This window comes from Pogona vitticeps, chromosome 2 (genome assembly GCF_051106095.1).
Source record: "Pogona vitticeps strain Pit_001003342236 chromosome 2, PviZW2.1, whole genome shotgun sequence".
Lineage (NCBI taxonomy): Eukaryota > Metazoa > Chordata > Lepidosauria > Squamata > Agamidae > Pogona > Pogona vitticeps.
Genome location: NC_135784.1, coordinates 47,520,408 through 47,533,854, shown reverse-complemented (window position 1 = coordinate 47,533,854; position 13,447 = coordinate 47,520,408). Strand labels below are relative to the sequence as shown.

Here is a 13,447-nt window from a genome sequence, read left to right as displayed (position 1 = left end):
AATATAATATAACTGGATGCAACGTACACAGTGTTGTAATGCTACCTAAGGCTATGCCTTTGTCAAGGCAACACTTACATCACGTATCACTTCATAGAGTGCTTTGAAAGTAGGCTGTTTATCATCATGGTAGACACCTCTGTTTCCATGGAGAATGGAAATGCCTTCTTCTTCTGCCCCTTTGCAGTTACTGCCGTACATGCAGTGATCTGGTCGATAGTTCCATTGGCACGGAAATAGGTACAGACATTCTAGAAAACCGGATTTGAGAGAAGATGGGAATGGGGAGCAAATGATTACAAAGAGAGCAGAGGAGTCCCCAACCAGAAAATGATGTTTAAAACATTGCATTATACACAAAACCTGCAAATATGATCTGAATGTCTGAACTTTGTCTTAAGGGGAAAATAACTATGCTAATTGGAATCAGATACTTCTTTGTTTTGTTACTTAATTTGGGTTATGGTTTGGGTGAAAGGAAGAATACGAAGCTCAGAAGAATTTTGACAGTACTCAGCAGATGAGAAAACACTTTATGGAACACACTGTATGCATGAGGAACATTGTGATGTCTGAATCCAGATTCATCATGAAGATATAGTCTAACACCATCTTAACAAGCCTCAGGGTTCACCAACTTTCTCTCTTGCCTTTCCTCTTGTGCAGCTGTGAGCAGGAACTAGATGTTTTGGCTCCTGTTTTCAGCTAGCCATACCTACTTATTGCATCAAAACCAAGAGAAATAGCAGTCCATGTTAACCACAATTTGAGTCTGGGTTAAGCAATCAAATGACTGTAATATGTTTTGAACTCTCACTGTCATCAGCAATGCCAATGACCAGGATTTATGGCACTGGTGGCCCCAAGTATCCTGAAGGCACTGGGTGGCCTCCCTCTGGTTTTTTAAAAAAAGACCATTTCAACCCGCCAACTACAGCTAACATGGCTAAAGATGGTGGTTACAGCCGAAGAACCCCTGGAAGGATCCATGTTGGAAAAAACTGCCCTAAACTATATTTAAGACTAACCACAGCACTTTACTTGAACCATTTAGTACCTCTGAGTTACAGTGGTGCCTCGACGTATGACCATAATCTGTTCTAGAAGATGGACGTAGCTCGGAATGGTCGTAAATCAAAGCACTATTTCCCATAGGAATGCACTGAAATGCAATTAATCTGTTCCGGCTCCTGCCAAACTAGCCGTTTGAAAGCATGTAAATGTGAGTAGATAAATAGGTACTACCATGGTGGAAAGGTAACAGCGTTCCGTGTCTAGTCGTGCTAGCCACATGACTACGGAAAACTGTCTTCGGACAAACACTGGCTCTACGGCTTGGAAATGGGGATGAGCACCGCACCCTAGAGTCAGACACAACTGGACTAAATGTCAAGGGGAACCTTTACCTTTTTACAAGATAGCTAGAGATAGAAATCTATACACATTTCTATAATATAAGCATTATTCAGTCATGTACCTGGGTTAAAGTAGAAAATAATATTGAGCAAGTCCTGATCTCCCCATGTAATGTAGTTTTTGTACTTTTGATATAAAGGGTACAACATCTCCTCCCATGTCAGGCCTGTTGGTATCATGCTGTTCTGAAAAAATAGGAAGGAAACAATGTTTTAAAGACAAGCAGTATAGTACAAATCAGATCAAGAGGAAGACATAGTGATGGTGCTCTGACTGGCTAGGTTCTGGAGCCAAAATAGCACAGCAACAGCTAAGGAGAACTGGATGGTCCTGTGGTGATTTACATGCTCAGTTGATAGCACAGGAGCTCCACACCTGAAAAGTCAGCCTGTGAGAAATGAAAGCAGTATGGACAGTTCACATGCAGTGTCCCTCTCCCATCCCCGACAGCATATTTCCACACCACTAACTGATCATTTAAGTGACTGTATAACTGGTTGACCACACAGATCTATCCAATCCAACGATGCTCTAAAGCACCTATTTCTCTTTATAGCAGTTTCCCACATGGTATCCATATTCACGTATGTACATTTTGAGAAAATGTAGATACACACATGCAAGCACAGGGCAACACTGCTTTTAATATACACTTATTTATATACTTGCCCTTTATCACTCTGACTCCTTTCTTGGAAGTGACCTCCTTAGCAATTCCCTTCTTTGTACCTACAGTCAACCCTCGACTTACAAACTTAATCCATTCCGGAAGGAAGTTTGTAAGTCGAAAAGTTTGTAAGTCGAATCAGCATTTCCCATAGGTATGCACTGAAAACCAATTAATCAATTCCAGCTGTTTTTGGTTCTTATGTCTAGGGGTGGTTTGTAACTCAAATCATTAGTTACCATAGGAACTAATGCAAAGCCGGTTAATCCGTTCCTACCACTAGGAGCAGAATTTTTTTCTTTTTTTCCTTTCAACCTAAGATGACTTAGGTTTTAAAAAAAGGAAAAAAAGAGGGAGGGGAGGAGGGAACAGACACCTTTTCAACAGAACACCTTGAAAGCACCTTTTCAGCCAAGACAAGCACCTTCTGGGAAAAACCAAGCACCTTTCAGACAACTGTAAATATTCCTCGCCTTTGCAACTCTGGGTCATAGAAAGCAATTGTCCAGGTTGTTTTCCTAAATGTATGAATATCAGTTCTATACAAATGAGATAAATTGTTCAGATCACAGAATTTTTTTATCGGCATATAAATCAATATCATACCTTGAACTGAGCATTTCTTATTCGGGTTAAATTCATCAGCATGACGCCAGAGTTGACCCCAGTTGTTCCATAATATGGGTGGCGAGCAAACCGACTGTACCAGCCAATCTTTGGTATTTCATGTTCGGGTGCCATGGCTGCTAGCTGTGTGGAGTTGAAAGCTTTCAGAAAGCCCCAGAGGTCATCAATGGGTCGCAAGAATAGGACATCTGTGTCCACATACAGTAGGGAGTCCACATCTTTTAAAATCATCTTTGCAGACAGGATATAAAGGGTAGGGGAACACACAGAGACATGTAGTGTACACAGTAAGAGCCAGGAAGATAAATTAAAGCCTCGAAACTCATTTACACTGTATATAAATGGAAGACACAAGAGGGTATAACGCTTTGATAAAACCTCTTACTGAGCAAAGAGATCTGCAACTATGAGCACTTCAAGATTATCTGAACAAAGAGATTATCAAGATTCATAAATAACTGCACCTCCCATAGACTAAAGATTTTTTTCTAAATATAGCTAAGAAAGAAATGTAAATGTATTGAATTTCAAAAAGAAACGATGAAACTTATTTTAGTAGTGAAATTACTGTGGACAATAACGAAAAAACAACAAACTCAGTTTTAAAACATGAAGCACAGGACCAGCAAGACCAGAACATACTGGCAAAAGAGAAAGCCATCTCATATAAACAAGTAGCAGCCCAGGATGTGTAGTGGTTACTGAATGGTAATGATGCCACCATTGTTGTTGTTTAGTCGTTAAATCATGTCTGACTCTTCGTGACCCCATGGACCAGAACACACCCGGCTCTCCTATCTTCCACTTCCTCCTGGAGTTTGGTCAAATTCATGTTGGTCACCTCAATGACACTGTCCAACCATCTCATCCTCTGTCGTCCCCTTCTTCTCCTGCCTTCACACTTTCCTAACATCAGGGTCTTTTCCAGGGAGTCCTCTCTTCTCATGAGATGGCCAAAGTATTGGAGCCTCAGCTTCAGGATCTGTCCTTCCAGTGAGCACTCAGGGTTGATTTCCTTCAAAATGGACAGGTTTTCTTTGCAGTCCAGGGACCTCTCAAGAGTCTCCTCCAGCATCACAATTCAAAAGCATCAATTCTTTGGCGGTCAGCTTTCTTTATGGTCCAGCTCTCACTTCCATACATTGCTACTGGAAAAACCACAGCTTTGACTATGTGGACCTTTGTCAAAAAGGTGATATCTCTCTGCTTTTTAAGATGCTGTAAAGCTTTCCTCCCAACAAGCAGGTCTCTTTTGATTTTGTGGCTGCTGTCACCATCTGCAGTGATCATGGACCCCTAGAAAGTAAAATCTGTTACTGCCTCCATATCTTCCCCTTCTATTTGCCTGGAGGTGATGGGACCAGTGGCCGTTATCTCCAATTTTCTTGAACAGATCTCTGGCTTTTCCCTTTCTATTATGTTTCTCTATTTCTTTGCATTGTTCATTTAAGAAGGCCCTCTTGTCTCTCCTTGGTATTCTTTGGAAGTCTGCATTCCATTTTCTGTAACTTTCCCTATCCCCCTTGCATTTTGTTTTCTCTCTCTTCTCTGCTATTTGTAAGGCCTCATTGGACAGCCACTTTGCTTTCTTGTATGTTACCGCAAACCCACATAGAATCCAGCAGAGTTAGTATTTTCAGGTCCAGAAGGCGAAATAAATCACTCAGACACATTCAGCTTCCTACAGCATGTGTATTTATAGCATATGTACAAGAGTAGAAAGTGGCAGCATGACAACATGGCATCATCAAATGAAGGTGGAGGGTACATGTTCTCTATACAGTGCATATATATACAGCTGAGCCTCTGCTCTTATCCAGTCACAGCGGGGTCATGCAATATTGTACTCAGGTTGCATCATGCAAGGCACCACCTTTTCAGAGTCAGTGTGACTCAGCAAATCACACACCTGTACAACATGGCAGCTCATTATTACTTCTGCTCTTTTCTGTTCAGGCCTGTAAATTTTCTATACTCTGATATTGTATTTCCTCTGTGATGGTTTTTGTTACTGCCTCCTGTACAATGTTACGAGCCTCCATCCATAGTTCTTCAGGCACTCTGTCCACCAAATCGAGTTCCTTAAATCTGTTCTTCACTTCCACTGTGTATTCATAAGGGATTTGGTTTAGATTACACCTGACTAGCCCAGTGGTTTTTCCTACTCTCTTCAGTTTAAGCTTGAGCTTTGCTATAAGAAGCTGATGATCAGAGCTACAATCAGCTCCAGATCTTGTTTTTGCTGCCTGTATAGAGCTTCTCCATCTTTGACTGCAGAGAACATAATAAATCTGATTTCAGTATTGCCCATCTGGTGATGTCCATGTGTAGAGTCGCCTCTTGTGTTGTTGGAAAAGAGTTTTTGTGATGACTAGCTTGTTCTATTGGCAAAACTCCATTAGCCTTTGCCGTCCTTCATTTTGAACTCTTAAGGCCAAACTTACCTGTTGTTCCTTTTATCTCTTGACTCCCTACTTTAACATTCCAGTTATAGTCCACCAAGCTCTGTCCAAAAGAACTTGTACATAGCACACTCCATGGCACACATTTTTGAACTATGACTTAATCCCAATTCCCTATTTATGTGAATGAGAGTGCACATTAAGATGGGGGCACACAGCAATAAAAATTAGTAAGAAGATGCTGTAGCATCATAAGATGTCACCTTATATTGATTTCAGAACTTTGAAATCATGCCCAGTGAACCACCTCGTCCAGTAGGTGACTGGCATTGGCTGCCCAAACCTGCTTTACAAGACCTGCTTGCCTATTTTCCTGTAACATGTCAGAATTTGAACCCTAGACCTTTGGTAAGTACATTATGTCTGAACTTCAGCACTTCCCCATTCTGGTCCTGTTTAAACTGATGGACAAAATTATAATTTCACGTGGCTCTTCACTAGTGATATTAGTTACCGCCCTGTTCCTTATGGAAAAGAAGAATGACAATCAGTACTATACATCAATTCATATTCACAGTGTGCCCTCTTGTGGCTATGTGGTTCTGTACATATCCATTCATAATTTCAGTGATTTCACAAAAGCCATTACTGTATAGTTCTCAATATTTCTCCACCTGTAGCTGAGCATGTTTCTTATTCTATTCTGTTTCGGTATTAGAGGTGATGCTCTGATTTGCCTATCTTTCATTCTCTGACTATTCTCTTGTTGCTTTTTGTTATGTGTCATCAAGTCACCTCCAACCTATGAATGAGTGACCTCCAAAATGTCCATCTACAGCTGCCCTTTGTTCAGCTCTTGTAAACTCAAGCCCGTGGTTTGCTTTTTCTTTCAGGCAGCTAGAATAGCAGCTCGTGGGCTAAGGTGAAAAACCAAGGATAGAATTTCCCCTCTGCCAAACGTTTCAGTGTATGATCTTGGACAATTTTTTCACCATTTCTCCCAGCCTTGCATCTGGGAAGATGGGGAATGAATTCCTTGCCTTGCCCAGATTGCTGTGGAAGAACCGAAGGACAATTAGGGGGGGTCAATCAGGAGGGTCATAATCCTCCTGTCCAAACTGATGAACCGAACAGAGTGCAATTAACTGAAACAAACCATTGATTTATCCCTGTCTATCCCTGGAAAGCATTCTGAACTCTTAAATTGCATGAAGTAATCATTTATACAACCTGTACTGGAGAAAATGTTTCCAAAAACAACCTACTGCATTAGCATGGAGTGGCATTTCTGTTTATTAACCAAGACTTTTAGAATTAGCCATGCTTTATTAGTAGTGGCATAGGCAAGTGTTCCATACAAACATTCTTCTGCAGAAAGATTCCAATTAATTAAGAAAATATGCTTTACTGCATTTAGAATTAATGTACTTTCTGACTTCACACTGCACTTCTTTACAGCTTTTTACTCTTTATATAATTTCATCCCCAGTTTCTCCAGTATGTATTTATAACTAGAGATGTAACTGACAATAACAAGTAACTTTTACCATGAGCCTTTCAACACCATCCTTCCACCACATTCACATTAAATGAATCACTTCCTGAGTCCAACTAAGTACCATATTCCAGTGTCCTTTAAGACAGGGATGGATACCTGCAGCCTTTCCAAAAAATTTTTTGGCCTAACAGCTCCCATAATCCTCAGCAACAGTTATGTAGATAAGCTTTATTGGAGCTGTAGGCCAAAAACATATGAAGAGCAACATCTCAGTGGTTTAAATATCTGGCTGCAGAGCCAAAGGTTCAGTTTTTGATTCCCCGCTGTGCCTCCTTGACAGAGCTGAACTCTATGATCTATTTGATCCCTTCCAGTTCAACAGTTCTTAGATTATAATCATTATCATTAACTTCAACAACCTATCATAACTTTAAAGTGAATTGTTTCAGGAGAAGAATTTAAGCGTAGGCTTTTAAGCTCTTTCTTGAACCTGCTATACAAAAGTTCAGTGAATATGACTTAAGCTAAAAAACACACCAAGATCCTGATAATTTGCTTAGAATTACAAAAGTTTATCTACACAGCCTGTTTCAGATTGGGCTGGTATGGGTTAAACAAGGTAACTTGGATTTGGATGGAGATGTAATACACCATTTGGTGTGAGCCTCACATCCAAATGGCCTATCAGAGCTCAAGCAACCCTATTTGGTCTGTCTTCTTCAATTTCCAGTATTATGAAGTAGCTTAATAAGCGAGCCACTTCAGAGTATCAGCAATTGGAACATTTCCTCTGCTCCTCATGTAGTCAGTGTCTTAAGTAATTCTGTAATCAAGATCAAAACAAAGATGCGTAAAACTGGACCGTGGCGACACTGATTTTTTTGAACTAGAACTTGCAGAATCCCCTAGCCAATATGGCTACTGAGACAGGAAGCCATAATCCAAAACAAGAATTTTTTTTCACTCTGCGGATGACTTCAATAGAAAGGTGATGCTCATTCTGAGTCTAGAATGTAACATCTCTTGTTTCTGTGTTTCAAAAATGAGAAATAAGTGCACCTCCCACCCGTTAAACTATTCAAGAAACCAGCCTGTAACCAAGAGTTGTTCATTGTTTAAAAGACAGACCGGAGCAGAATTCACTCTCATTTTTATGTACTACGTATAACCATTCAGCCAACCATTCTACCAAGCTGCAGCACATGGAACGTTGGGCCATTCCACTTTGGCTGCTAGGGATGGGACTTTCAGATTTTCCAGACTGCAACTCCCAGAATTTTCTGTAGCAGAAGTTTACAAAGCAGCTTTCATACCTACAAATGGGTCTTAGTTGCCTTTATCCCCTTTCAAGCAGAAGGAAATTTCCCTGATGGTATCTGGGAGTGGCAAGACTTCATGGAAGCCATAAGTGTCCATGTGATGAGTAGTCTTGCTATATAGAGCCATCCCATGAACCTTTCCCATGGAGACTTCCCATTCCAAGCTACAACTAGGGCAGTAGCCTTCTTGACATGCCAATAGTGGCAACAGAGGCCCATGTGTATGTAATGAAAGTGACTCTGCAAATGTCTGGTTTTTGCTGCATCTCCCAGAATTCTGCCTGGGGGAATTCTGGGAAAATTCTGGGAGTCACAGCCCAAAAAATTCCAACGCCTATGGGCTGATGAAAAAACAGCTTCGTTGGGTTCTCCTCTTCCTGAACCACGAGCTGGTTATTATAAGAATATTGCTTAGCTTTAAGGACTGGTTTCTGAGCTTGCTTTTTCGCACTCCCCCTCCACATCTGTTTTTCTTTTCCCATGTTATGTCTTTTAAATTGTCAACTTGTGTAAGGGACTGTCTTGTTTTATTGAGTCTGCTGATTTGGGAGATTTTTCTGGGGTTACAAATGTTTTAAATAAATAATAATTAAAACAGGGCTGTCATCAGAAGAGCTCTAAAAAGGGGGAGTGTATTGTGTTACAAGGCCACAAAGAAATGGACACATTGAACGCGCCAGAAGGTTAACAGTGCTGGCGAAGGCTATAATGAGCTGTTCCTTGAAATAAAGAACAATTGGCAAGGCTAGCTGGTAATGACATGGGCTGAAATGGCAATTTCATGCCATCGTTCTTGAAAAAAGCTCTCATCTTGGAGAATAGCAAACAATTCCATTGCCATCTTTTCACCCAACGCCAAGATTTAACAAGTTGCAAACCTGTGACTGTGAACTCAAAATCTTTGTATGACTTCTCCCAAAAGCTTCATGTAGATGTTAAAAAGCATTAGGGAGATTGTCAACCCCTGTGGGACTCTACAGCAGATGCCCCAAGGGGCAGACATAGCATGCCCAAGCTGCACCACCTGGGATTTGCCATTAAGGAAATCAACAGGATACTGTGGTTGATGGTATCACAGGGTGAAGAAAGAACCAGGAGGATCAAAAGAGGTATACTCCCCATCTGCCTCCCTTAGGAGATTGTCTTGCAGGGTGACGAATGTTGTTTCAGTACCATGCCATGGCCTAAACCCCAATTGAAATGGATACATATTATCAATTTCTTCTAAGAATGCCTGCAACTAGACAGGCAACACCCTCTTGATTAAGATGCCCCCAAAAAGAAGTATTTGAGACTGCTCTGTAGTTGTTCAAATTGTCTGTCACCAAATTAATTTTCTTAAGAATAGGTCTTACTGTATATATTTTTTTGAAAAAAGAGGGCACATGGCCTTCCTGAAGAGAAGGACTGATGATATAAATGGCACACACGTGTCCATATTTTAGTAGCCAAGACAGGCAAGGTTCTGAAAAAAGAGGTAGTAGCTTTACAGCGTACGAATACCTTGTCTACATCCTCAGGCCTTACTAACTGAAACTGATCCAATAAAACCTGACTAGACACTGCACTGGACATCTTAATCCGATCAAGTGTGATAAATAAAGAGTCAAGATCCTGACAGGTGCATTCAATCTTGGATCTGAAATGGGCTCCCAGTTGGCTGCAATTCTCTACACTTGGTTGCAATGTTTGCATCTGTCAGGCTTTTGTAAGGCTGTGGACAACTTGAAAGAGTTCTCCCTGTTGGTTGGAGGCTATGTTAATCAATTTGGTGTTGCAGCCTCTTCTTGCTGCTTTAATTAAATTACGGTATTTGCCGGACATCTCCCTGACTGCAGCTCCCTGACTGAGGGAGCTTTCCTCCATCTGTTTTCTAGCCGTCTCTGTAATTGCTTCATTGCCCTCAGGTCTTGCATAAACCATGGTGACGGACGGTCAGGCTCTGCAATGAAGAGGGAATTTAGGAGTGATCATGTCTACTGCCCAGTACCTGTGGGAGACCTGGGCTTTGACAGATGTGCCAACGAGATCAGCCAGAAAATTTATTTTCCCCCTAAGGATTACTTTTCAGCAGCCTAATATGAGAAGTAGAGGGGATGCTTTTCATTTGCTGCTATTATTCAAGAACTGGAAGTTAGAAACTTTTGTCAATCTATTGCAAATTACCAAAAGACCTATGGATAGATCCCACCTTCTTAGTGCTGGAATACACTTAGTGCTGGAATACACTTTGCAGAACAGCAGAGTGGGCCTCCCTATCTCCAAGAGGCAGCAGCCTTTGATAAATAATTGGCTGGTGTAAAAGAATGCTGCTCCACCCAGCTACCCTTTGTTTAGATCAGAAATATACATGCAAGGCTGAAAAAAAAGGCTCAACCAAATTAAGGAAAAGAAGAAGCCAATTCTCAAAGATAGAACTTCTCGATATTTCTACACTGTGCAAAATATCATATCACAGAATTCTTGACCCCTTGGAATTTCCCCAAACTGGATTTAGGGAGCCGAGAAACCAAGCAAGCCTGATGTTAGAAAACAGTATAGTGTTGAAAGCCAGCGGAACTTTAGACAAGCATTCACAATAACTCTCTCACTCATTTCTTATGTGAAAAGTCTGAGTAATTTTCTAGACCCATTTCAGTCTAACCAAGGTTTTATACAAGTTTGGGAACCTTACCGGAAGAAAGAGCCGCTGGGCAGCACATGGTTTGAATAATTTTTTCCATTCCTGAGCGTTTCCTACCGAAAAGGAGATTGGGTATACATGATATTCAAACTTCTTCGTGTATGAAGGAGGCCATTCCTGCAACTGTAAAGCACATGGAGGAGGAGGATCAGAACTCCGGAGAAGGCAGGCGGTTCATGGCTATGCTACAGCTACAATGTCAAAGCCATGAAAGAAACGCTCTTACTCAAGCTGAGCTTTACAGAGAGCACTTGTGACTAGAAAGAGCTGATCCACTCATTAACCTGTGGGAGTCAAAGCATTACTAAGTGAATCTGTGGGCTTACAATAATCAAAAGATCTAGGGTTACTGGGTGTTTTTTGGAACAGAGAGGATTGTTGTTGTTCTCAAAGGAATTGCTAAAGGGGATAACTTACTTTCCTTTCAAATTCAGGCTTCAGGGAATCCTCTGCAAAGATGTGAAATTTGAGCTTCCTGTTGCTAAACAGAACTGCTGACTTCAGCATGATGAGGGTTTCTTCCAGTCGCTCCCCACATGCAACAACTGCCAGATGCATCCACTGTGGAGCAGAAGGCCGGGTTAGGGGAAGTTTCTGGTCCTTTGGTCTCCTAAAAATAAGACAGATGTATATGTATAGTTATATAACTTTATATACTTCAAGCTTTCTGTATGATAATCAACATTTTCCAGACTTGATATTAAGTACAGCACTTTAGGGCTTTTTTTATTTTTAAGGTCCTGTTCTTAAGATTAGATTATAAGAATCTGCCCGTAGTCCTTTTGAATCAGGCTACCTAATCAGCCCAGCCTTTAGGTGCTAATGTAATTAATTTCCATCCTCACAACTGTTTCCTTGTATAGAGTGGATTACGCTTTGTTCAATTCTCACCCACATTCAAGCAGCAATTAAGGTGGAAGGTTCAGAAAGACAATTATGCCTGTCGAAGTCCGGATGGCTTACATGAAAGCTGCAAAAAGCATTGCCAGCCAAGCACCCAAATAACTCTCAGCAGTTTCCTGGGCTGGCAGAAGCATCTCTGCACATCTGTAACTGTGGGCTAAATCCCACTGCCAGTCCCAATTTAGAGCAGACAATGTGAAATGGGAACTTCTGCAGAGGCTTATATGCTATTTGGCAATAATAGATTCAATGGATCCTCTCTAGTTAAAACTAGCTACTGAATTGAGGCCAATAACTGTAAATAGAGATGGGCATGAACTGTCAGTTCAGGGGGTTCATCCTTTAGAGCAGTGGTCCCCAACCTTGGGCCTCCAGATGTTCTTGGACTTCAACTCCCAGAAATCCTGGCTAGCAGAGGTGGTGGTGAAGGCTTCTGGGAGTTGCAGTCCAAGAACATCTGGAGGCCCAAGGTTGGGGACCACTGCTTTAAAGGAACAAGTGTTCGGTGCTTCCCAGCCCTGCCTCCTCTAGCAGGCACCCACTCAGAGGCAGCATCCAGAGGAGGCAGGGCAGGGAAGCCGGAGCACTGCCTCTGAGTGGGTGCCTGCAGGAAGAGACAGGGCTGGGAACTGCCAAGCACTTGTTTGTCTGAGGGACGAACCAGCACGAACCACTGAATCAGTGATTTGTGCACATCTCTTGCTGTAAACCCAAGGTCTCCAATTCTTAATCCCAACTAGAATGTACCTACGAAACAATTAGGAAAGGAATCAATGGGTCTCCTCTAGCTGGTATGTACCATTTGTTTTAAGTCAGTGTATCTAACAAACACTCATGTTTCCCTTTCCGGTCTTCCTTCACCTCTCAACTAGCTGCCAATATCTCTGTACCACTGAACTCTGTTGCCAACAAACTCGGCACTCTTCAGAAATGTTGAGAGCAGAGACCTACAGAAATTGTTTATGCAAAGTAGTGTCATTAATCTGAAGAAACGATTCTCAGCGTCGCATCTTGGCTCCCACTGTGCAAAAATACAAACAGCCTTGAGATTGGGACACTTCATTCATAAAGGGAACAGATATTTCTTCCCTGTCAGAAACTGAAATAAAGTCTGTAATAGCGGCTGCTCTATATTGCAACATAAATCTACTTATGCCTTAGGGTACGCTAGCTTTCGGTATCTGACTGGTTCAGCAGTGCAATATATTTCATTAATTGCTTAAAAGGCCATAGGCTTTTGTCTTAATTAAACCTCAGTTTCTGCAGTGGATAAATAATGGCATACTATGTTTATGCAAATAGTATTTACTTTCCAGCCAATTAGTGCAAAACCCACTGAATTATTAAAAGACATAATTGGCTGCTTGCATGGATTGTGCTGTGCTCTTTCCCCCATCTTAGTGCTCTTCTTTTTGCCTACTTCTTCTGCACTTATTCTTAATTGCATCACTAATTCAAGCAGTATGTGGAAAATGAACACTTTGATATAACTACTATAGCTCCTTCTCATGCCTTCCACTCAAAGCAGATAAAAACCTCCACTATTTGTTATGTCAATGCCCAAAATGCGTTCTACATCAGATATAATCTTTTTCAGGAAAAAAAGAACCCTAAATTCATCCATGGCTTTTTTAAAACTGAAGTTGGCATATAGTACGAGGCTCCTGTAGATGGCTGCAACTACACTGGCAAGTTGAAGGGCAGTGATTCAGCTTAGCTTGCTGCGGCTTGATTCGCAGCCTATTTTATGCTTCTGTTCGAATTAGGTGCTCAGAGACTGAAGATTATTTTGGTGCCAACTGGATCCCCCATCTGATGCAGTTTGATCTGCACCACAGACCACAGCTCTCCTTCCTTTGATACCGCCCTGTGCTCATCCACAGCTCTCCTTGTATGGTTCATTGTAAAGCCAGTGGACTGTTTAAGCATTGC

The 13,447-nt window shown here is 41.4% G+C and overlaps 1 protein-coding gene across 2 annotated transcripts in view; it reads right to left on the bottom strand.

Moving 5' to 3' along the window:
* GXYLT2 (glucoside xylosyltransferase 2) overlaps window positions 1-13,447 on the bottom strand; it is a 41,932-nt gene that overhangs the window by 9,064 nt on the left and 19,421 nt on the right. Inside the window, exons 2-6 of one of the 2 annotated variants that reach the window (XM_020791073.3) lie at window positions 11,030-11,222; window positions 10,604-10,735; window positions 2,690-2,941; window positions 1,478-1,601; window positions 79-251 (exon numbers count right to left, since the gene is read on the bottom strand). In XM_020791073.3, the coding sequence (XP_020646732.3) occupies window positions 79-251; window positions 1,478-1,601; window positions 2,690-2,941; window positions 10,604-10,735; window positions 11,030-11,222 (874 nt within the window). The remainder of the gene's footprint in view (window positions 1-78; window positions 252-1,477; window positions 1,602-2,689; window positions 2,942-10,603; window positions 10,736-11,029; window positions 11,223-13,447) is intronic. The other variant, XM_072989437.2, reaches the window with a different exon arrangement.